This window comes from Ursus americanus, chromosome 6 (assembly GCF_024610735.1).
Source record: "Ursus americanus isolate L20-20 chromosome 6, mUrsAme1.1.p, whole genome shotgun sequence".
Classification (NCBI taxonomy): domain Eukaryota; kingdom Metazoa; phylum Chordata; class Mammalia; order Carnivora; family Ursidae; genus Ursus; species Ursus americanus.
The window spans coordinates 54,429,065-54,454,111 of NC_142132.1; the positions used below are offsets into that span (position 1 = coordinate 54,429,065).

The following is a 25,047-nucleotide window of genomic DNA, read 5'->3' on the forward strand; positions in this document are numbered from 1 at the left end:
TTTCTTTTTTTTTTAAGTAAGTTCAGTGCCCAAAGTGGGGCCCTGAGCTTACGACCCCAAGATCAAGAGGCACACACTCTACTGACCGAGCCCACCAGGCACCCCTGATTAGTCAAAAAAACTTCATTTAGAGTTTGAATACTTGGGAACTTTTGTTTAAAACCCCTGAAGGTTTTAAAGCACATACCTAAGTAGAACTTAATATTTCATTATCTGTTTAACCCGGGTGGCAGTTACAGATTCCAAAGGCAAACACAGAGGTTGCCCTAGTTGTTAGCAAAACATAGCTCCTCTAATATTGAGAAGTTTCAGTTCTCTTAAGTAACCAAACACCTGATAGACAAAGCATAGAAACTTTGGTTTTCTGGGTGGATAAAGGAAAAAACAACAACAACTTTGTTTAGAATTTCTTACCAAGAGCAGACCAACAACCCAAGAAAACTGTCTTTTTAACACAGAGAAACGCCGAATCTCAATCTTATACCAATGTACTTTTAAAAATCATTCATTCCAATCTTAGTCAGTCCTGATGCACCTAAAATTATTTTCCAAAGATTCCCCTTACAGACCTTCTACAACTTTCTTTTTCATTCATATTCTGTCCTAAGCCTTCTTTTCTCTCTCACCAGTCTCATTTTAGGACAAATTTACTTTTTTCTTTCCTCAATGAAAACGTATTCCCATTCCTCACACTTTTCTCACCAACAACACATCTTGGGTTCCTTGGCATTCATAATTGCTTGCCTTATTGTTTTCCAGCGGTCTTAATTACATTTATCAGAACTTTTACTTTTAGAAACCTGTCTCCAGTGAAAACTAAGTAGTGAGCAATGGCGAACTGTCTGTTACCCCAGAATTCTTCAGATTGGAAATTTATGATTACATTTCATAATTTCTAGAAACATATGTTGTTGTTTTTCTCATAGTACAACTTTCAGTAAAGCACAAATCACATTTAACAACAGACCCAAGTATCTCTGTTTCTCTACAGTAAGAAGCCAAAAGCAAGCAAACCTGTGTTCAGTAATGAGTGCTTTCATATTCTGTCTTATTTGGAAAAGACTTAACTCTCCAGTGAATTCAACCCAGTTTATCATTTAGTTTGGCAAAACTTCAAAGTTTCAGATTACCAAAGATTTTGAAAGCTATACACCTTTTTATTTATTCAACCTATATTTTAATTATTTATTTTTAAGTCATCTCTACCCCCAACATGGGGCTTGAACTCATGACCCTGAGCTCAAGAATTGCATGCTCTTCTGACTGAGCCAACAAGAGGCAAACAAAATCTTGCCTTTGTTTCATTAATACTTGCAGAGAGGACATTAAAGGCCCAATTCCCAAATAGCTCCCTTTTATGAAAACAGTTCTCATTGCAAGATAGCATTATAATTTATGGATCCATTCATTAGTTATTTCCCATTTTCCAGTTAGAACATGGCCAGTTTTGTCCAGAGATGCCAAGAGCTGCACCCACAAACAGACCAGAAGAAGGCCAGGGTTCCTCCATGCACGTTGGTCCCTCCCCAAAAGCCAGGAGCTTCGTTGAGTGACCAGACAGCTTCCTAGTTTCTGGTTGCTCAGTCTTCACAGCCGGCTTTCCTTAATTGTAGTGCGAGAAAACGAATTTAGACGTGTCAGAAGAACCCCATTTGGGCCATCTGAGACTCGGGTTATCCGTAGCTCCACTTAACCTATTTCAGTAAGCACTTGCACGGGGAGGCACCCTGTGGATCCTCACACAGCCTGCCGGGGTTCCCACGAGTGGTTGTTGGTTTCCTTGGGAGCTTTTCCACTTTTGAAGAGAGATTCTCCATTCCTGTTAGTTTTGGTGTTGGAATAGGGCTCGAGCAAAATCTAAGGATATGAAGTGTGGTGCATCCAGAGGGTGGTGCTGGTGAATGTCACTTCCAAAGGGCCGTGGTGCGCTCTATTTTGTGTCTCGGTCTCTCCCAGCAAGGTCTAAGACCACCGAGAGGGCTCGTAGTGCCGGATGATCAGTCCTTATGTGTGTGTCCTTGGACAAGCCAACTGTTAATCACCTTATGCGATGGGATGTTCCTACGGGACTGCTACACATCTCGAGGCCTATCCTTAGACACTTGCACTAGGCTTTCAGTCACTGGAAAGCGCCATTTGGCTGGAAGGACCGTGCCCCTTCTCTTCGGAGCTGATTCAGTCCCTCATATTTCCAGCCAGAAAATGAACTCAGGCCTTATATTAATAACATAAGTCAGAACAATGCCAAGTTAAAACAACCACCCCATCCACTCCAGCCCCACTCCAGGTCATTCCCACCTCGAGAACATGACCAGTAACCTTCAACAGCTCAAATATAATATATATAAAAGGCAGGACCATTAACTCAAATTAAGGAGGTCCGGATGTAAGGAGAAGTCACTGATACCCCTTTGAGGTGTGGAGAAGTCAGAGGGGCACAGGGGGCCCGTGCTGGTGCTGAGCGCAGAGTTCCAGATGGCCCCTAGGTGTCCCCAGGCGCCTGCTCTGATATCCTGCCGTCTACACCCAGAAATGGAGATGCAGAATGAACAAACCTTCAGTATCTCTCAAAGCAAGAAAGACTTTCATTCTAGCCAAGTTAGGACAGCCGCCCCAGGAAACACACTCTTCACAGGGAAGAAATGGCCCCGGAGAATGAACAGTTTTTACAGGGTTATATACTTTTTATATCTTGGAAAAGCTCAAAAGATTGTAGATTTGCATGTAGGTGGGAGTCACCAGTTTTAAAGGAATGCAGGGAGTAGGAGCATTGATCGCTGTCTCAAGGACGGTATGGTTTTCCTTTAGGCTACTAGCTCACAAAGCAGATGGCCTGTGCATGCATGATGGGCCGTAAATCAGGCTTTTGAGCAAAGTTTATGTATAATCATGTTGATCTGGAAAGAAATCTAAAGGGGCACCTGGGTGGCTCAGTTGGTTAAGTGTCTGCCTTCGGCTCAGGTTGCGATCACGGGGTCCTGGGATCGGGCCCCACGTCGGGCTCCCTGTTCAGCGGGGAGTCTGCTTCTCCCTGTCTCCCTGCCTGTTGCTCCCCCTGCTTGTGTGCTCTCTCAAATAAATAAATAAAATCTTAAAAAAAAAAAGATTTTGAGACAGGGAGAGAGAGAGTGCACAAGTTGGGGGAGGAGCAGAGAGAGAGGGAGAGCTGATGCCAGGCTCGATTCCCAGGACCCTGGGATCACGACCTGAGCCGAAGACAGACACTTAACCGACTGAGCCACCCAGGTGCCCCTTCAAATAAAATCTTAAAAAAAAAAAAAGAAAAGAAAGAAAGAAATCTAAAATGGCTTCCCTTGTATGTCAGGTCTTTAAAGAGTTTTTCTGTCATCACTCTGTACACATGGGCTGTGTTCTAAAGACAGCCTAAGAATGAAAATCACCTAGAGTCGAAACGACCCATGAGTAATAATGAGCTCACACTTATTTAATACCCCCGATGTGCTAAACTGTCCCAGTTCTGTATCTGTCTCATTCAGTCCTCCCTGGGACCGTATGGTCTGTTCATCACTCGGCCTGTGAGGGAGCTGATGTTACCCCCGACTTCCAGAAGGAGGAGACTCCCAGAGGGAGGAAACTTGGAACAGAAAGGCTAAGCCACTTCTCCAAGGGAGGGGAGGGATTCGAACCCAGGCACTCCGGCTGCAGAGTCCACGTTCTTGCCCCTGGCTTAACCAGCAGCACGGGATAGACGGCGTTGACGGCGGGGAATCGGGAAGTCGCTGGCTGTGGACAGCAGACCCGTGTTGTGGGGGAAGACGTGCCTTCGGACACTGGAGTCACGCTCAGCCTCTGAGGTCAGGACGGGCCTCTGCTGTGCTTGCTCTGGCCGCTTCTGAGCGGGGGGTGGCATGACCCGGGTGAGCTGAAGGAGGATCGCCGCCGGGTGGAGGATGGTTGTGAGAGCAGCAGGAGCGAAAGCGGGGAAGACGCCCCTTCCGTGGGCCAGGCCTGAGCCGGCGTGGCTTTGTCCTGAGTGGGGCCTGGGGTGGGGGCCACCGGCCGGGAAGGCGGTGGGTGGGGGTGGGCAGCTGGAAGCTGGTCGTGCCATAGCAGGAACAGGGACGTCTGGGGTGGATAAAGGGATTCTGAGGAGTTGGGGTCCCCAAGGGACACGTCCCTGAGGAAGCGCACGGCAAGGGGACTGGATATTAGCACAGCCATGTGGAAATGGAGATTTCTGTGGAAGGGTTGCTGCCCGGGAGCAGCGCTGTCTTTCTCAGCCCCCCACCCCCATGGATGGGGCCCCGACAGCCCCCAGGGCATCCTTCATCTGTCCCTCCAGCGTGGGTCCCGGACACCTGGCTGCCCGAGTGTCACTGGCACTCGAAGCAGCGATTTTTGAAGGCGAGGAGGAATAAATCACTTGGATAATTATGCAGCCTCACAAGATCCATGTTGGCAGAAGCCTGAGAACGTTCTGCCTCAGAGACATAACCAAGTGGAGGGTGTTGTGGCATCACACGCCGGCGCTGCGCGAGTAGGAAAGCGTTAGCCTTGGGAAGGGGATTTAGCGAGACGGAGGAATTTACTCAAATCAGGTATTTCCAGAAACGCCTCCGTGGCTCCGGCTGCCGAGGCGGCTGGGGACAGGACAGCAGAGGGCTCCGGCACACCCCGCGCTGTGAATGTGTGACTGCCTGAAACCAGTGCTCTCGCTTTCCTCCGCGGGCCAGGAAGACGAGTGCGGCAGAAGGTCATCATCTCTGAAGACGAGGTTGGATTCAATAGACTCGTCATTGGCACCTGCCTCATCTTGGTTGACTGTTTTGCTAAGGCACCAGTTTATCCCCAGGCCTCCTTATTCTGTCAAGTTCATTTCAGCAGGCCTTTATTCACTGTGTGCTGTGTGGGCTCTGGAATGCTCTGCGGAGGACGGAAGGTGAGGGAAGGAGGAGGGAGCTAATTACTGAGCTCTGGAGGCGTCTCATTACACCGTGTGTCTGTGTGTGTGTGTGTGTGTGTGTGTGTGTGCGCACGCGCGTGTGTGCGCACTTGTGTTTCTGCCTGGGCTGTCCTTTGTCTAAATCTTTGCATGTCCTGCTCCTTCCTACTCTTGTCTCAGCTAAGTGCCACTTCCTCCGAGAAGCCCTCCCTAAACACCCTAGTAAGGGTTGCCCCTGCCTCTGCCTCCGTCACCTGGTCTGCCAGCACACCGTTTTCTTTTCTTAAGAGCAGTATTGCTGCTTGACATTCCCTCAGTATTCGCATTTACTACTCTTCTTCCCGCTCTAGACTGTTTGCTCCTGGAGATCAGGGACTCTGTCTTGCTCACCACCGTCTGCCTGGACAGTGCTAGCGTGCAGCTCGTACTCGGGAGACCTCTGTCAAGTGAATGACTGCATCTGATTTTCTCAGCAGCTCTGGACAGGTGGTGTTTTCACATCATTCATAGAAGGGGAAACTGAGGCTCTGGGAGCACCGCTGGTTTGCCTGGATTTTCACAGCCAGCAAATCTTGTGCTGGACGTTGTGGGCCTCCCACACCCCCTGTAACATGCCCCCCACCTCCGTGGGACCTGATCCCTGCCCTCGGGGAGCTCTCCGCCCCTCCAGGAAGCATGGGCACCCTGACAGAGGGGGCAGATGCACAAAGGGGGCTTGAGGGCGGGAGCAATGACATCACTAGAAGCCATGAGCAAAGGCTTCATGGAAAGGCAGCCTTTCCAAGGCATTGTAATATGGTGTTGATGAGAGAGAAGGTTTTCGAGGCTAAGAGAATAGCACCAGCAAAAATACAGAGGTGGGAAAGTAAAGGGAGTTTGCAGGAACAGTGAGCGGTCTGGCTGGGCCTGGGGGTGGGAACTCCCCTGAATTGTGTGAGGGACTTCTGGAAAGGGAGGTCGGACCCAGACCCCCCGGCGGGAATGCAGGACTGCAGAGGGCGGGTTCCACTCATGTGGCATGGGGCGTCCTGAAAGTTCTCGAATGGGCGGGAGTATTCAGGGGTTGGGGATAGAAGGGTGGGGCAGGGTGCCAAGCCAGGGAAAGGGATTCCTTAATAAAGGAACAGCCGTGGTCATTGTTAAGGTGGGTTCCAGGGTTATAAAGCTGGTTTCAGGTAACAAGAAGACGATATTAGTTGGAATCTTCACATCTTGGCGTCAGAGGGCTTGGTTCTTGCTGTGAACGCAGACTTGAGACAGATATTAGCTCACTGTTTTCCTCATTCCCCAAAAGGGCCTCTGTGCCCCGATTTTACAAAGGGAGAATCCCAAGACAAAGCTTCTCGGTGGTGAAGGGTATAGTTAAGTCTGGAAGTGTTTGCCCAGCTCAGTGCCAGGCCTGAGGGGTTGTCAGCAGGAGGATGCACACTTCTCCTGTCAAGTTCACTGCTCGTGGGTCCCAGATGCAAGTTTACCGATATTTACCAGTGGGAGAAGATGACCCAGGACGAGCACCCAGGCAGGTGTCCTGAAGTTGGAGGCGAGGTGGTTAAGGCACCCTTCCTGGGGGAGGAAGGGCTGGCCAGCTGGAGGATTTGTGGGGGCAGAGGGGAGAGGGAAGGGTGTTCCAGACTGGGGGAATGGCATGGACAAAGTCCAGGCGGTGAGCGAGCTCGAGGACTGGCAGGCGGGCGAGACAGGGCATATAGGCTGGCGGCCAGGAAATGGTGTTGGACGGAGTCAGAGGCTGAGCACAGATGCTCTTTGGAGGTGTTTGCTGCTGTTCCCTGGTCCCTTCTTCCAGCTGTGACCTCAGGAAGCCCAATTACTGCTCAGAGAACCCATTCCTTACAGGCCTGGATTCTTCATTGTTTCAAACCCTGAACAATTGAGGAGAAAAGGTGAAAATTTAGTCGGTCATTAAGCGTGCTGCTCTATTGTGGCCGGGCCCTGCCTTTGTTGGTAAGTGCGGTCTCCCCACTGTCAGCCGCAGCCCCCCACCGTCTGCCCTGCTCAGAAGTGGGCTCCAAATGAGAGGAGTTGTCTGAAATCTCATCACCCCCAGAGATGTCCACGTGCACATACATGTGGGCTCCTGTCCCATGGCCAGCGCCTTAGCCGGGGCAGGGGTACCACGAGGTCAGACCCCAGGCTTCTCCGGTGCCCAACACGTCAGGCCAGAGAAATTTATTCTGGGACATGCATTGGCCCCTACTGTGGATGAGGCATTATGCCAGGCACTGCAGGTGTCGGGGAGGCTGAGGGTCATCTGGACACCATTCTTGCAGCAAGAAACTAGTGTTTGCCTCCCTTTGACAGTGTGCAGGTGACGTTCAGAGTTTTTGCCACGTCAGAAGGCCAGCTCTGCTCATTCACAAGTGGAATAACATGGTTGACCCTGAAGTCGGGCTGCCCTGATTTGAAGCCTGACTCTGCCACCTGTTGGCTGGGTGACCTTGGGCAAGTGACTTGATCTCTCTGATCAAGTTAAGTCTGATCAGAGTTAGGTTTCTTTAAAGATTTTATTTATTAATTTGTCAGAGAGAGAGAGAACACAAGCAGGGGGAACAACAGGCAGAGGGAGAAGCAGGCTCCCCTGCTGAGCAGGGAGCCTGATGTGGGACTCGATCTCAGGACCCTGGGATCATGACCTGAGCCGAAGGCAGACGCTTAACTGACTGAGCCACCCAGGCGCCCTGGAGTTAGTTCCAATTTGCTCATCTCTAACAGGTCCTCACTTTCTAGAGTCGTAAGGATGAAAATCATGTTATGTTTAGAAGGGCGGCCAGCATATACTCAGTGCTGTAAAGGTATTAGCTGTGATTATTGTTACTTAACATTTTTCAGTAAATGAAATTAGCTTAAATAAAGTTTACAAAGACTTTATGTCATGACTATAAATGGAAAATCAATAGCTGGTAACCATAAAAATAAATATGAAAACAAAACGTGGTTAGGACATTAGGTATATAGGTTGGGCTTAAATCTGCTCCCCCAATGGAAAGGGGGTAAAGCAAAGATGAGAGAGGTGATGGCCAGCTCCACAGAGAGTTTGAAATAGGTATTTTTCACCCTGTGGCTCACTGCCATTTGCATAGTAATGACCATCCAAGTCCTGCTTCTCAAAGTGGGGTCAACATCAGCATTCCCAGGAAGTTCATTAGAAATGCAGATTCCTAGGTTCCATCCCAGACCTGCTGAATCAGAACCTACATTCTAACAAGGTCTCCAGGTGACTGATGGGTACATTCTGTTTCGAGAAGTCTGGTCTGTCACCGGCGTGTGTGTCCCACACTTGGAGGGAGACGGGCCAAATTCGTTCTTTGTATTTGACACACGAGGAGCTTAAGGTTCAAGAGTGACCCACCCAGGGTCACTTGAGTTCAGAACAGCAGCATATCAGAGTCCAGGTCTCCAGACACAGTCTGCGGGGCGACATCCTCAGGGGAAGTCAGGCTCCACCCCATCTTCACTTATTGTGTGACCTCGAACAAATTCTTAACCTCTCTGAGCCTTCATTTTCTGATCTGCAAGAGGAGACTGATAATAATGCCCTCCCTCAGAGGTGGTTCTCAGGATTAGCTAGAGAACATGCTCCATCGGTGTTGGCTGCTCTTGTCTTCGGAGAAGACTTCAGGGCCAGTCCCAGCCTTCTCCAGGGTCTGGCTCTGCGTGTGGCCTCTGCCTGGACCCACGCTGGTTGCTCCAGGGGTGTTGGTGGCCACAGTGCCGGCATCATTCTGGCTGCTGTGTCTATTCCCCTTTGTCCCATTACGTTAGCCATGAGTCATTTATTAAATTAAAATAATGTAATATCTCAGATGTCGACTGTGTGTCATTTGGTGGTATTCTGCGTGGGATTTATTTACTTTTGATTTTAATGAAATAAGTGTTTGTGGATTGGCCTGCTTGCCAGGAAGACACCGGGACTGTTTCGGTAAGGGAGGCCGGGAAGGGGGAGATGCCAGGGGTCCTCTTCCTCCCTCAGCCAGCCACGGAGCTGCAGCTCAGGCTTGTGATGAATTCTCACCGGAAACACCGTCTTCGCATTCCCACGGCTGCCCCTGCCACCCCGAGTGCCGCTGTGTGCAACCCTCTGCACCGAGCTCCTCGAGGACATTTTATTTCACGCTCAGAACAACCCCATTAGTTAGTTGGATCATCTTGTTCTCATTTTTTTTTAATTGAGGACTAACTCATATCCGTAAAATTCTCCATTTTCAAGTGCAGCATCCCGTGGTTTGTACCATATCCACAGGGCTGAGTAGCCATCATCACGATCCAGTTAAGGACATTTTCACCACCTGCAAAAGAAAGCCTGTCCCGTTAAGCGGTCGTTGCCTATTTTTCCCATCTCCCCCAGCCCCCGCAGTCTCCTTTCTAGGATCTGCACATTCTAGACATTTTGTATAGTATGTGGCCTTTTGTGACTGGCTGCTTTCCCTCGGCAGACTGTTTCCGAGGTTCCTCCACGTGGTATCAGTGCTCCCTGCCTTTCCGTGGCCCCGTGGTGCATCACTGTATGAAGAGTGCACATCTTGTGTGTCCGTTCCTCCACAGACAGACATTTGAGCGATTTCTATTTTCTGGCTATTGCAAATAGCGCTGCTATGAATGTGTGCCTACAGGTGTTTGCATGAATTCTTGTTCTCATATTATTGAAGGGGAAACTGAGGCTGGGGTTAAGTCACTTGCCTCAGATCGTGTCTCAGAAAAGCCCTGGCACAAGGAAAGCCTCGGTTTGGATCCTGAAGAAGAATGAACTCTCAGGCCCCGCCACCGCCACCTCTTCCTTTTTAGGTCTCTGGCTCTCGTGTGGCTAGGACGTGTTCTGACCATTGGGTGTGATGGCCACCGGCCGGGGGACCAGAGAAGTTCAGCTGTGTTCTCTGAGGCAGAAACCCTACAGTCATGTCGTTTCCCCAGAGAGGCTAGGACTGCTGCAGTAGTCAGGGAGGAAGCACCTCTGAGATCCAGACTCCCATGTGTACGGCCTCTGTCACGGGCTGTCAGCCAGGCTCTGATGGGATTTTAGCCCTGGTCCCCTCGTTCCCGTCAAGACAATCTCCATTGACCCCAGCGTTCTTAGCACTTGAGGGAAAACGTTCCCTTGGGTAGCTGGATGTTAAGGATGTCACTTTCTTTAAATTGAGGATATCAGTAAGAAGTAGTGAGTGCTTGTTATAAAAATGTCACAAAATACAGAGATCTATAAAGCAGGAAGTGAAAGAAACAACTCTCCCAAACCCACAGCCACCCTCAAGTTAAATGGTCTCCCCGCATTCCCAGAAGACACCATGCCGATTTCTCCCTTCTCCTGAGGTGCCTTTTTACTCTTCGCTGACTACCAGCCAGGACCCATTATAAATGCTCTTGTGGTGGAACTTTCTGGACTTCTGTGGCCAGCAGTGAGCTCCTCCTGTGACCTTTTCTCTCCAGGCTGCATGACACAGGGAAAGACTAGGAAATGCTGCTCTAGAGAGCTGGAGGTAAACACCAGCAAAATCCCTGAAAAGACCTGGAACTAGTTGTTTGTTTGGAGGGGGACTTGTGAAGAGAGAGTAGTGCCAGGCCTCCTTTTTGTCTTAAACCTTCTAGAGCCAGTTAGCTCAGTAAACACTGTGCACAAGTAACTCTGTTAAAATCCTGGCGCATTGTGCGCGGCGGTGCGTTGGGGCCAGTCCTCGAAGACTGGTGCGTTTGCTTGCTCTTGGCGTCCCGCACCTCCCAGCTTTGGAAACCAGGTGGCATTTCAGAGATTGGCAGCCGAGTCCCGGACACCCAGCTCTCTATGGGCTTGCGCCTTGTTCCAGGGTGCCAGCCCCCACCCCTAGCTCCTGAGCAAATCTGGAGGTGCTGGAATTTGGTCTTCTGGAAGGGGTGCAGGCACCAGTCTAAGTTTTCATTTTCACGTTCCAGAAAAATCTCTTTTCTCCCCATCAGCATCCTGAATGGGAGCCCCATGCTGCACAAGGCCTCTGTTCTGAAGCCCTCACACAATCTCACGTCTTATTCTGTTAAACTGAGCTCTGTCAGGGTTGGGGAGCTGAGTTTGAGTCGCAGCTCTTCTGTTTACGCACTGTGCCTCAGTTTCCACAATGATAAAATGGGGACGAACGTAATAATACCTATCTCATGGGTAGTTAAATTAGACAAAGTGTGTCAGGTGCTTAGAAAAGTCTCGGGCAAAGGGGCACCTGGGTGGCACAGCGGTTAAGCGTCTGCCTTCGGCTCAGGACGTGATCCCGGCGTTCCGGGATCGAGCCCCACATCAGGCTCCTCCACTATGAGCCTGCTTCTTCCTCTCCCATTCCCCCTGCTTGTGTTCCCTCTCTCGCTGGCTGTCTCTATCTCTGTCAAATAAATAAATAAAATCTTTAAAAAAAAAAAAAAAAAGAAAAGAAAAGTCTCGGGCACGGGTACATAGGTACATATGGTACATAGGAAGTACATATAAGCGTAAGCTATTATTGTATTACTTTTTGTTTCTAGGACTGCCTTCTGACCACCGTAAGAAGAGTGAGCATAGTTAGGGTAGACTAATGCAGTGTGATGGAAAGACCTTGGGCTTCGGAGTTGGGTTACTCTGGGTTCTAATCCCAGCTCTATACTCATGGGCATGGGTCACCGACTTTAGCAAGCCTCTGATCTCCCCACGACAGTACACATTCTAGCATTTTCTAAGGTGGACAGCTCAGAAACATTTGACTGCAGCTTGTAGCCTCTCCTCTTTGATGGGAGCATGGGCCAAGGAGCCTTTGTTTAGTAAAATCATGGCGTCACAGAATGTCCAGCGTGGTTGAGACACCCCAAATCCCATGGTTCCAAACCTCATTTTACAGAAGAAGAGACAAGGCCCTTGGGGAAGGGTTTCCCTGAGACCCCATGGCTGGTAGCAGAGTGGCCCGATGAGAGCGGGGGCCTGCTGAGCCTAGCCCACCACGGCGTCCACACCAAGGGTCACCTTTGCCTCTTTCAGAGCCAGAACCACGAACCAGGCCAGAGAGATTGGAAGACAGTGGCTCTGTTTTGGAATAACCTGGTCTGAGGGGAAGCAGGAGGTGTGCAGGGCAAACCTAAATGCCGTCCACGGGCCCGGACCAGCCAGCCCTCAGTAAACGGGAGTTACCGCCATTACTGCCATCAGTACTGTCGTTAGTCAGGGCCAAGTAGCCACAGCTGGTGGGAGGCCTGGTCCCCCTGTGCCAGTGACTCTTGAACACGAGTGTGCCTCAGAGGTGGAGGGCTTGTTAAAGCACGGATGGCTGGGACCCGCTCCCAGAGCTTCTGATTCTGCAGGGCTGGGCCGGGGCCTGAGAATGTGCATTTCTAACAAGTCCTGGGGTGATGCTGATGCTGTAGGTCCAGGGTTCCCACTCTGAGAACCACTATGTTGGCCTGGCCCTTGCCACTGAGCGTGGTTCTGGGACCTGCCTGGTAGAAAAGCAGCATCTCACGCCCCACCCCAGACGTGCGGCATCAGAAGCCTCGCCTTAGCAGGATCCCATGTCGTCGGTGTGCATATTGTGGTTTGAGAAGCAACAGTATAGTGCAGAGTTCCCCACTGTGGCTGCAGAGTAGAAGCACCAGGAGACCTTTGGAACCCCCTGATTGCCAAGCCCCAGCTCCCACGAATTAAGTCAGTTTCTGAGAGTGAGACTGGGACATCCAGAGGCTGTGATTCCAGCGTGGCCAAGTCCGAGAAGCACCAGCTAGAAGCCACAGCGGCAGCCGGGAGGGGCCTCAGGGACCACAACGTCCAACCCTGGCATTTGACTGAGATGCAGACCAAAGGGGTCGGAGCCACAGCGACCTGCCTGAGGTCCCGCGGCTGGGGGGTGACACATCCAGGCTCCTGAGGCCAGATAATTCTTTCACCAGCTCTTCCAATTCCGAGTCCCCTCAGTATAGCTCCGTGGTAGCTGCTGTTCATCTACCAGGGTCCCCGGGAGTCCGTCGCACCTTGGAAGATGGCTCTGCTCGTTGGAAACAGCCTCCTGTTGCATTCCAGAGCAGCCTTCCATGCTGCGTGAGCGTGGTGCGTTCTAGGCAGGCAGTGTGCATGTGGTTAGGGGCACGCGCGAAGGCCAGCTCTGCCACGTACTAACCAAGGCCCGTGGCCCCGTGCCTCAGATCCTTTCCCCAGCAACGGGGACGGTGATAACAGTGCCCATCCATGGAGCTGTGGCGAGGATTAAGGGTTCGTGTGACAATGCTGAGATCAATGACCGGCACACGGGGAGTACTTTATAAATGTTTATTATTTCAGTCACTGGGTGACCTTGGATAGGTCATGTGACCTTGAACAGTCCAGGTCCTTTCACTTCTCTGGGACTCCGTTTCCTCCTTTGCAGAGGACTGACCTCACAGGGTGGTTGTGAGGAGGAGGTGAAATCATGAGTCCGAAGCCCCAAGCACAGTTTCCAGCACACAGCCTGCATCCACGAATGGTGGCTGTGGCCGTGTGTCATGGACTGAAAGCCTGAACTAGAGTTAAGTTCTGGCTGGGGCGGGCTCTGAGTTGGGCCGGTCCTGACTCTCCAGAGTGAGCATCTAAAACCATGGGGATTGAAGGTTTCTGGAGTATTTTTGTCTGGAGAAAAGCTTAGAAGATCCCTCATCCTCACCGATGTAAAAGGTTGCCATGCCAGGGCAGATACACTATGTGTGCTCCAAGAGGCCAGAGTAGCAGTTATAATGTAGTTCATGAAAGAACTCTCTAATAGTTAAAATCATTCTATAGAAAGGAGGGTGAGCTCCCTGTCACTGGAGGTATTCAAGAACTTTATGCCCTCTGGTGGAGACATTAAGAGAATTCCAGGTCTGAGATTGGAGGCTACATTACTTTGTGTTCCCCAAGTTTGCTTATTGCTAAGAATCACCTGGGAATATTTATGAAAAACACAGATTTCCGGGTGGTCATTGCAGACACACTGAAGCAGAATTTCAAGGGTGGGGGCCTAGGATTCACCTCTCCGCATGATTCTTACTGGGAAGTTTGGAAAACATGGGTTAAATGAGTCTCCTAACTCTGAGATTCTGTGAAAAAAAGATTATGTAGAAAAAAAGACATTGTGGGCGGGCTCAGGTCACACTTCCGCAGTCTTGGGAAGCTTGCTTCTTGGCCAAGCCTCGGAGCCCATGTGCACGCCAGCTTGAGTCCCCGACACTTTCTCCTTTGGGCCTGTAACTGGGTCGTCAGGGGCTCTGCCACCCTCTCGGCTTCCCCCTACAGGGCCCTGTCACCAGGCCCAGCTCTCAGCAGGGAGGGAGCCAGGGGCACAATTCCGTGTTTCTGAGAAATGACACGAGTTTGACCCAGCCCTCCTGACTCCCTGCAGTCCGTTTTGTTTACTTCTCACATTTTGCTTGTTTTGCCCTGGTTCTGCCCACTGGTGACTTTTCATTAGGCATTCATTAGGATTAACAAGATAACCTTTAATGAAAGACCTGTGCATTGTGAATAAAAGCCGCTTCATTAACACAAAGCACTATCATAATTAGAGGTTTAGGGAGATGCAGTTTGGCCTTCTCGCAATAATAATTATAATTATGAGAATAATCTTGCTTTGTGTTTACTACAGTGCCTTCCCGCAAGCTTCTCTGTTCTCTGCTACAGCTCAGATATCGGCGGTGGGGGGAGGGCACTGGAGAGTCATGCTTGAATCCAACTGCTGTCCAGATGCTGGTGCTGTCTCCTGTTGTTAGTGCCCCTGAGTCCCACTTGGGGTCTGTGGGCCTGCATGCACCACCCGGTCGAATGCAATGTTCCCGTGCCAGAGTCTTCCTCTCTGAGGACTCGATGAGTGAGAGTGGGGCTTGAGGAAATTATAGGACATGGTAAGGCTCAAAGGTGGTATCCCGGAGCAATGAAAGTCCTCTGGGCCTTTGCTTGTGCCTTGGCCCACATCTAGGTTGCCTTCCCTCTCCTCTGACTCTTATAATCTCTCATCCATCAGCATCTAGCCTGAATCAAGGGTGACCAAGTCTCTGGAATTGCCCGGGACTGAGGAGCGGTCCCCCAGGATGCAGGACTTCCAGTGCCAAAATTGGGAACGTTCTGAGCAAACTAGGACAAGTTGGTCGCCCTACTGGAATCTTTGCATTCAGATTCTTTGTCCTTCATCATCTTTCCAAAATGCCCTTGGACAATTTGCCTATCAACATGGGCCTCACTTTCCACCTCTGAGGATAACTCATCATTGTTATGGGAATTTAATGAGTTAATATATGAAAAGTGCCTATTACTGTGCCTGGCACATAGTGAATACTCAGTGATGTTAGCTATGTTTGTTTTGTTGAGTTGAGTGAGACCTTCGAGATCCCCTGGCCTCCGTGTGGCTCATGAATCCTGTGGGTGGTGACTCCTTGGTCACACCCCCTGATGGGGTACTCACTTCCTCACATGGGAGCCTTTCCTTTATGGCTGGTGAACTATTCCATGTACTGTCAACTGTTCCATAAAGAATGGGACCCTCTTCTTGATGACATCCCATGGCTGCTTGAGGATGACTCACCTGTCTCCAGTCTGGGTCTTCTCTTCCCTGGGCGGGGTACCCCCTCCGTTAGTGAGACCTGGTCCCTAGCCATATCCTAGTTGTGTCCTCTGGAAGGAGGACTGCCTGCTCCCTTAAGCCCCGGGACCCAGCATTGAACTTGGCTCCGCTTAGGAGGTGTTTCTCTACTGCATACAGGTGTAGTGGGTGTAAACGGTGCCCGTCCTCTGAATTAGATCTGAGAAGAATTTCCTGGGGCCTCGTCCCCAGAATCACTAGAAAGGTTTATACTAGAAAGGATTTTTTAGCCAAGGCCCTGGTTTCCCTTTGAGATGCTCTGCATAGACTCCCCTTTCTCTGGCTCAGCCCAGAGACAGGTACATAGGTACTTCTTAACTCAAGGGGGCAGAATAGTGGAATGGTTACAACCCATGGCTTCCCGAACAGCTTAACCATCTCAATCTTACTTCCCTACTTTTAGCTGTATGACCTTGAGCAAGTCACTCCATTGCAGTTCCCGCATGCGTACAGAGAGGATAGTTCTTACAACCTAGCACATGTGAAATAGTAAGTGGTACTATTTATGGTTATTATTATCCGCATCCCCCGAGGAACGAACATGAGATCTATGCTCCTTGTGCACAGGTGGAGAGAAGACTGGGCAGGGTTGAGATCTGTTCCCGCATATCTGGGTACCTGGATCTCCATATTCTTGTCCCGGGGACCATGGAGAACTGTTCCTGAGATCATGGACCTGTCCTCACAGCAGGGATTGGAGTCCCCATGCAGTGTTAGTGGCTGGCGATGTGGCCTGCATGGGGCGCATTTGCATCACGTCCCAGCAAGAGCCCTTTGCCATCAGTGCCATCCAGACTGTTCTGGGCGGGAGCTTTGTGCTCTACCCCTGCCACATGCATGCCAGCCTCTGGGAGGTGGTTCTGGGGTCAAAGAGTGGCTAGAACAGATGGCATTCCTAAGTACGAAAAAAAAATCCTAGGGTAGTCACTGGGCACAGTGGGGAACAGTGCCTGGCACACAGTAGGGCTATTATGGAGAATAAACAAGGGCAGCAGGGGTGAATACATTCCAGGCCCTCAGCACCTTCAGATGGGGGCCATGTGCTTCTGCGACGTAGGTCGGTTGGCCAGATAAGGCTGCAGAGGCCTGTGTTGCTTGAGTTGGAGACTGACAAGAAGGGAGAGTGTATGGTTGGGATGGTGCGTGGCTGGGCCGGTGGCGGGAAGGAGGTTGCGGGCTGGGCGTTTCTGGGCTGATGTACTCTGGGGAGACAGCTGTTTTGGGACCCTTGGAAATAACTTGAATGGCCTTATGGCTTTATGTCTCTTCTGTCTCCATTGTGAGCACTTTCTCTCCCCACTGTGGGGAGTGGGGGTGCGTGGCACAATTGATTCTTGGTGCCTGAGTCCTGAAAGTTCCATCTCCTAGCTTTGGCTCCACTCTCCTACAGAGAGTTTCTTTCTTTTATGGGTCTTTCTTGTTTCTCTTTTGATGAGGAACTGGCTGCTCTCCATTTGTACTTGAATTTGCCAGGTTATTTTTTCCAATAAAAGCGGTTTTTATGATAATTCAACTTTTCTATTTCAAAAGTAAAGTGTCACTATATATGCTCGAGAAATATTTTTATTTAAATATGTAATGGTACTTTGCCTATTTTCTATAAAATAAACATTGGGACTGTAAGTAGTAATAAATTGCTCCAATCCTTTGTAGTAACTATTCAACACTGTGGTTATTTTCCGCTTTCCCAGGCGTATGTACTTTTTACCTCGTTTTACGTGTATTACAGAGTGCGTATAATTTTTTTATTCTGCTTTTAAAAATGCTATAACTTGAATCATTAAACAAGAAAAACAATGGACAAACATAGGTCGACGATACTGTTTAAGAAGGTCTACCCGCATTGGAGGGGGTGTGCAGAAATGCCAGAACGCCAAATAGAACAACGTCAAGAGATGTGAACAGGTTTTGCCACAAGGGAAAGAAAAATGGTTAATTACCCATGAATGATAATCCGTCTCATTACTGAAAGACTTACTGATTAAAAGCAAGGGATGCCATTTCCCCTGATCATATTAGCAAAGATTTTCTTTTTAATGATTCTCTTACTTATTGGACAGAATATATGCTAATTGGCATAAATACTCTGGAAGGCAGTTTGGCAATACTTCAAGAGCCATATGTTTCTTTGTTGACTAATTATCTTTTTCTGCTTGCGAACATCTTATGTTCTTTTCTCATCTCTCTCTGGTGGTCTTAATTTTTTTAACTGAATTATATTGAGAATTTTAAATAATAAAAGTAACTTTTTAAAAAAGATTTTATTTATTTATTTTTTTACAAGGGAGAGCATGAGCAGGAAGGGCAGAGGGAGAGGGAGAGAGTCTCTCAAGCAGACTCCACGCTGAGTGTGGAGCTTGGCGTGGGGCTTGATCTCACGACCCTGAGATCACAACCTGAGCCAAAACCAGGAGTTGGACGCTCATCCAACCGAGCCACCCAGGCGCCCCAAAGATAAATCACTCTTAAAAGACATTGAGGAAGACATAAAAAGATGGAAAGATATTCCATGCTCATGGATCGGAAGAATTAACATAGTTAAAATGTCCATGCTACCCAGAGCAATCTACACTTTCAATGCTATCCCGATCAAAATACCGAGAACGTTTTTCAAAGAACCGGAACAAATAGTCCTTAAATTTGTATAGAACCAGAAAAGACCCCGAATCTCCAAGGAACTGTTGAAAAGGAAAAACAAAGCTGGGGGCATCACAATGCCGGATTTCGAGCTGTACTACAAAGCTGTGATCACAAAGACAGCATGGTACTGGCACAAAAACAGACACATAGACCAATGGAACAGAATAGAGAGCCCAGAAATGGACCCTCAGCTCTTTGGGCAACTAATATTTGATAAAGCAGGAAAAAACATCCGGTGGGAAAAAGACAGTCTCTTCAATAAATGGTGCTGGGAAAATTGGACAGCTACATGCAAAAGAATGAAACTTGACCACTATCTCACACCATACACAAAAATAAACTCCAAATGGATGAAAGACCACGATGTGAGACAGGAATCCATCAGAATTCTAGAGGAGAACATAGGCAGCAACCTCTACGACATCGGCCAAAGCAACCTTTTTCATGATACATCCCCAAAGGCAAGAGAAACAAAAGATAAAATGAATTTATGGGACTTCATCAAGATTAAAAGTTTCTGCACAGCCAAGGAAACAGTCAGAAAAACTAAGAGGCAGCCCACGGAATGGGAGAAGATATTTGCAAATGACACTACAGATAAAGGACTGGTATCCAAGATCTACAAAGAACTTCTCAAACTCAATACACGAGAAACAAATAAACAAATCAAAAAATGAGCAGAAGATATGAACAGACACTTTTCTAATGAAGACATACAAATGGCTAACAGACACATGAAAAAATGTTCAAAATCATTAGCCATCAAGGAAATTCAAATCAAAACCACACTGAGATACCACCTTACGCCAGTTAGAATGGCAAAAATAGACAAGGCAAGAAACAACAATTGTTGGAGAGGATGTGGAGAAAGGGGATCCCTCCTACATTGTTGGTGGGAATGCAAGTTGGTACAGCCACTCTGGAAAACAGTGTGGAGGTCCCTTAAAAAGTTAAAAATTGAGCTACCCTATGATCCAGCCATTGCACTACTGGGTGTTTACCCCAAAGATACAGACGTAGTGAAGAGAAGGGCCATATGCACCCCAATGTTCATAGCAGCAATGTCCACAATAGCTAAATCGTGGAAGGAGCCGAGATGCCCTTCAACAGATGACTGGATTAAGAAGTTGTGGTCCATATATACAATGGAATATTACTCAGCAATCAGAAAGAACGAGTTCTCAACATTTGCTACAACATGGACGGCACTGGAGGAGATAATGCTTAGTGAAATAAGTCAAGCAGAGAAAGACAACTATCATATGATTTCTCTCATCTATGGAACATAAGAACTAGAATCATCAGTAGGGGAAGAAAGGGATAAAGAAAGGGGGGGTAATCAGAAGGGGGAATGAAACATGAGAGACTATGGACTATGAGAAACAAACTGAGGGCTACAGAGGGGAGGGGGGTGGGGGAATGGGATAGACCGGTGATGGGTAGTAAGGAGGGCACATATTGCATGGTGCACTGGGTGTTATACACAACTAATGAATCATCGAGCCTTACATCGAAAACCGGGGATGTACTGTATGGTGACTAACATAATATAATAAAAAATCATTATTAAAAAAAAAAAAAAAAGGAAAAAAAATAAAGTTTATTTATTTAAGTAATCTCTACACCCAACGCAGGCTCGAACTCACGACCCCACAATCAAGAGTAGCGTGCTCCAGCGACTGAGCCAGCCGGGCACCCCTAAGGATAACTCTTTATCCTGTTTGTAGATCCTTTCACAGTCTGTTGCCTTATTTTTTTTTTAACATCCAGATGTTCCGCATGGTTTATACAGTAGGTTTATTGATCTGTCCTTTGTGATTCTGTTACTGCTCCTGGGTTTAGAAAGTCGTCTTCACTGAAGAGTTTGTACAAATATTAAATTCTGTTGACTTCTGATTTTTTTTGGTTTGATTTCAAAAATATCTCAAGTGTAATTCTCTCTAGAATTTACTTTGTTTATTTTTTTTTTTTTTTAGAGAGGGATGTGGGAGAGGGCAGAGGGAGAGGAGAGAGAATCTTAAGCAGGCTCCAAGCCCAGCATGGAGCCCGATGTGGGGCTTGATCTCACAACCCTGAGAGCATGACCTGAGCTGAAATCAAGAGTCTGACACTTAACCAACTGAGCCACCCAGGTGCCCCAAGTTTACTTCGATTCTTAGGTTAATTGAGAGTCTCTTTTGTTTTCCCAGAACTGTTAATTGGCTATTCTGATATTAGTTATTAATTCTTCCTTTCCCCGATTTATGTGTGAGGCCTCCTTTAGCATTTATTACATTATGACATGTTATTTATGGACTACATTTTTCAGACCGTTTTGTTTCTATAATCTATTTTTCCTGTTGCCCTCTGTTTTAATTATTGTAGTCTTAAAATATTGGTTATCCCCCTGCCTTCTCCTCTTTTAGGGAGCCTTGCTTATTCCCCTACCTGAAATTTAAAACCGTTTCAAAAAATGGTTTCGAATTTTAAAGTGAAAAAAAGAATTTTCTGGATTTTCAGTAGGAATTACATTAAACAATGTATGAACTGATCTCTGAAAAAAGTCACTATCATTTCGGTATTTTGACTTGTCATTAACGAGCATGTTCTGTATCTTCACATACAATTTATTTTTTTAGCATTTCTTAATTTTTAAAATTTATTTAAATTCTATTTAGTTAACATAGAGTGTATTATTAGTTTTAGCGGTAGAATTCAGTGATTCATCAGTTGCATATAACACCCAGTGCTCATTCCATCAGGTGCCCTCCTTAATGTCCGTCACCCGGTTACCCCATCTCCCCAACCACACCTCCCTTCCAGCAACCCTGTTGGTTCCTTATGATTAAGAGTCTCATAGTTTGTCTCCCTCTCTGTTTTCATCTTATTTTATTTTTCCTTCCCTTCCCCTATGTTCCTCTGTTTTGTTTCTTAAATTCCTCCTAGGAGTGAAATCACATGGTACTTGTCTTTCCTGACTGACTGATTCCGCTTAGCATCATCCCCTCTAGTTCAAAAGCCTTCTTTGTGGGCTTTTCTCCTTAATATTGGTCAGATACATCTTCCATGCGGATCATCTCTGTATATTTCATATTATTATTGCTGTTTGAAGTAGGATCTTTAAAGATTATGTTTTATTGCTGCCATATGGGAATATTACTGAAGTTTGCATAGGTATTTTAATTAGCCACTTGGCGAGACCTTTTTAATTTGTGTAGTTTGTCAGGTGACTACTTTGGTTTTTCAAGGTTATGCAGTCATTTCATATGCACATGATTATCATTCTGTCTGTTTCCAGTGTTTGTGTTTCCTGTGTCTTTGGCCAGAACTTCCAAGATCATATTCAACGATACTGGTGATGGAAGGCATCCTTATTTTGTGCTTTGCTTTCAAGGGACAGCTACTGACATTTTCCTTGATGTTGCTTCTAGCTTGAATGAGATCTGTCGCTTTTACCCAAAGGGGCCGTTATGATTTACAACCACAACAAAGATTCCTTTCTAGCCCGAATCCATTGCACATCTGGCACAAAGCACTAGGAGACTAATTGTTTGGAAATGTTTGCTCTTTCTAGAATCCCCAGCCTGCCCCAAACTTTGAGCCTACAGAGCTGGTCCATTTCCAGCCCTTCTTGTCCCTCTACCAAAAGCCTGACTTCTGGGGATTTGTTCCTCACTGGCAGGACCTTGCACCCTCTTCTGCCAACCCTACTGGCTGCCATTGGACAGTGGCAGGGCTGGAGTCACCTAGCACAGCCCTGGACCAGGGGAAGCTGTAAAGACACTTCTTTTTTTTCCCTTCTAAGATTTATTTATTTATTTGAGAGAGAGAGAGAGAAAGTGCATGTGTGCATGAGCGGGGGGAGGGGCAGAGGCAGAGGGAGAGAGAGAATCTCAAGCTGACTCCCCACTGAACTCAGAGCCCCATTCAGGGCCCCACCCCACAACCCTGAAACCATGACCTGAGCCAAAATCAAGAGCCAGATGCTTAACTGACCGAGTACCCAGGCACCCCAAGACACTTTTTAATAGGATGCCCTATAGAAGACATCTGTGGATCCTCCGTTGTCTGGACTTCTGCCCTTGCCCCGTCTGTCCCCTTTCTTTTCCCAGACCAGCTCCGTGAGGTCGCCAGCACCCCTGCTTTGCCCTCCCAGCCTCCTGGAGCACTGCTGGCCCTAGGCTCTGGAGGTCTTCCCAGTCCGGTGGGAAAGCAGACACAAAACGAGGTTAACATAGTATAGGATGAGGAGGTCTCATTCGTACTCTAGGAGACTCCGAGATTAGAGCAGCTAACTGCCTAGAGCAGTCAGAGAAGGCTTTTAGAGGAGGTGACATTTGAGCTGGTCTTAGAGCAAGAGTAGAAATTCTATGAGGCAGATGAGGGAGAAGGGCTTCAATTATGATTATTTCAATAGACTTTGCATCACTGTTGCTGTTCAGAATGGGATCTGTAAAAACTATGTATCATCATTGGCCTGTAGGAATAGTCATTGAATTTTGCATATTTATTTTGGAGCAGTCTTCAATGGCTTAGGGGCCCAGGAGAGTCTGGCCTCTTTGGGGGAAAGACAAGAGTTTGCAGAGAGATGGGACAGTGCTGTCTGAGTTGGTTAGTGCTCATGGGGTTCAGGGGTTGGAGGAGGGTGACCCTCAGTAATGGGGATGATCCAGGAAGATTTCCGAAGAGGTGGGATGGGAGCTGGTCTTGAACCATAGAGAGGATTTGGGTAGAGTGAGAAGGGGAGGGTAAAGTGGAGAAGGCGGAGAGAAAGAGCACCCCCACTGTGCACCTGCCAGGCACTTTGTTAGCACATGTAGTACTTCTCGTATTTAATTTTCCTGACAGCTCTGCTTAGTAGATAGCAGTAGTTCCCCTGTTCTGCAGATGAGGAAACTGAGGCTCGGGGACTTTCGGTGACTTAGCGCAGCTGGGGAGCCTGATTTCTGAGCTGCCATGCCTTCAGCGCATCCCTGCTGTCGTTCGTACAGAAGCAATTGCTTTCTCGAGAAAGAATTCACATATCCTACAATTCACCCGCTTCAAGTGGACAGTTCAGCGATTTTCGTAGCTTGCCGAGTTGTGCAACCATCATCACAATCCAGTTTTGGAGCCTCCACCCCCGAGCTGCCAGCCCCCAGGTCCCCCCGGCCCTAGGCAACCACTACCCTACCTTCTGTGTTTAGGCGTTTGCCTGCTCTGGACGTTTCACGTAAATGGCCTCATAAAGTACGTGATTGTTTGTGACCGGCTGCTGCCACTGAACATCCTGTTTTCAAGGTTTATCCGCACTTGTGTTGGTACTTTCCTTCTCTTTATGGCCGATGTTCTTTTTGATGGATAATACCACATTTTGCTTATCCACTCAGTCTGCGGGTGGACGGGTGGGTTGTTTGCACGTTGGGGCTGTTGTGAGTAATGCAGCAGTGAAGGCCCCGTGTGATGTGTTTTCAGTTCTCTCCAGTGTACCCCCACCAGTGGAATTGCTGGGTCATGGGGTAACGCCGGGCTTACGCATTTGGGAAACGGCCAGACTGTGCTCCACGGCGGCCTCCGGGCTGCTTCTGGTGCAGGCTGGCCTTCAGAGTGACAGGGCTGGGAAGCAGGGCAGACCACAAAGTCTGTGTAAACCGCCTATTTTCAAAGGCGACTGTTACAAAGCCGTGTTCAGACGGCGCTCCCCGTGGAGTCGTTGATTGCAGAGGGCGGACTTGGCAGGGGCTCGAGGACGCTGCCGTGAATGCCCGGCGTCCTGAGCGGGCACAGTGCTCCTGCTGCCCTTGAGCTCCTAGGCCGTGCTCCCAGACAAGGTGCTGCGCCAAACCTACGGGTTCAGGGTGCGAGAGAGGGACGGGTGTGACCCATGATGATGAAGGCTCTCGGAAGAGGGAGGGCAGGCTTTCGAGCCTGGCACAGGGAAGACGGGTGAGAGAGAAAGGTGGTGGGGAGCAGAGGCGGGTCAGGGAGCATGCGGCGTGGGGGCAGTCCCCGAGCAGCTGTGGCTAACTCCGCTCTATGTCTGTTCTCTGGCTGCAGACCTGGCCGAGTGCAAGCTGGTTTCCTTCCCCATTGGCATCTACAAGGTCCTGCGGAATGTCACCGACCAGATCCACGTCATCACGCTGGCCAACAACGAGCTCAAGTCCCTCACCAGCAAGTTTATGACCACGTTCTGTCAGCTCCGAGGTACGACCCGCTCAGCCCAGGCCGGGAGGGCATGGACAGCCCTTGGCCTTCAGGCACCAGCCCTGTGTGGACAGTGTCCACAGGGGCCAGAGTCTGGTCAGCTAGACTCAGGAAATCATTCCCAGGGGAGGCCACAAGGCTGGACCTGTGTCCTCCCTGCAGCCTGGAGGTCTCTAAGTGTCACTCCTCCCTCTACCTGGTTGTGAATCAGATCAACTGATGGTCAGGGGTGTGGGTCCAGGAGTCATTGTCTTGTTCAGAACAGACCGGCGGAATGTGTGGGGTCCCGAGGCCCACAAGTAGTTATTTCTCAGTAGGCTTGAACAAGCCCCCTGCCTACCCTGCCCCCCTAGCCCTGGTTTCCCACTCTGCTAGCTCGGGTTGGGAGTGACAGACGCTAGGGAGGTTGGAGTTTCCTGTGCTGGGCACACAGCAAGTGGACCAGGGTGTTTGGCAGGGCGATGGGCAGGTGGCCAGCAGGTGGACACTGTGGATTCTCTTGAAACGGCTCCTCCGGCTGGGCAAGCAGGAGGGGGTGGCCACTGCAGCGCCCGCTCCCCTCTCCATAGAGCAGCCCCTCTGCCCTTCTGCGAGAGTCCCCTGCCGCTCAGTGAGCCATGGATGGGAGAATTGGGGAGGACACAGGGGCCGTAGGAGAGGCGATTCCTGCCTTCTGGAATTCGTTCTGGTAGAGGCATGAAATGGATCTTAGGGCCTGTTTAGAGAAACCAGTAAGTCAAATGCTGATGTGCAGGAGGGACGTGC

At 48.8% G+C, this 25,047-nt stretch overlaps 1 protein-coding gene across 3 annotated transcripts in view; it reads left to right on the top strand.

Annotated features, from left to right (window-relative positions):
• The window catches only part of LRRC20 (leucine rich repeat containing 20), a 113,098-nt gene that overhangs the window by 42,647 nt on the left and 45,404 nt on the right, over nt 1-25,047 (top strand). For all 3 annotated transcript variants that reach the window (XM_045783685.2, XM_045783684.2, XM_087863057.1), the window contains one exon: nt 24,133-24,282. In XM_045783685.2, the coding sequence (XP_045639641.1) occupies nt 24,133-24,282 (150 nt within the window). The remainder of the gene's footprint in view (nt 1-24,132; nt 24,283-25,047) is intronic.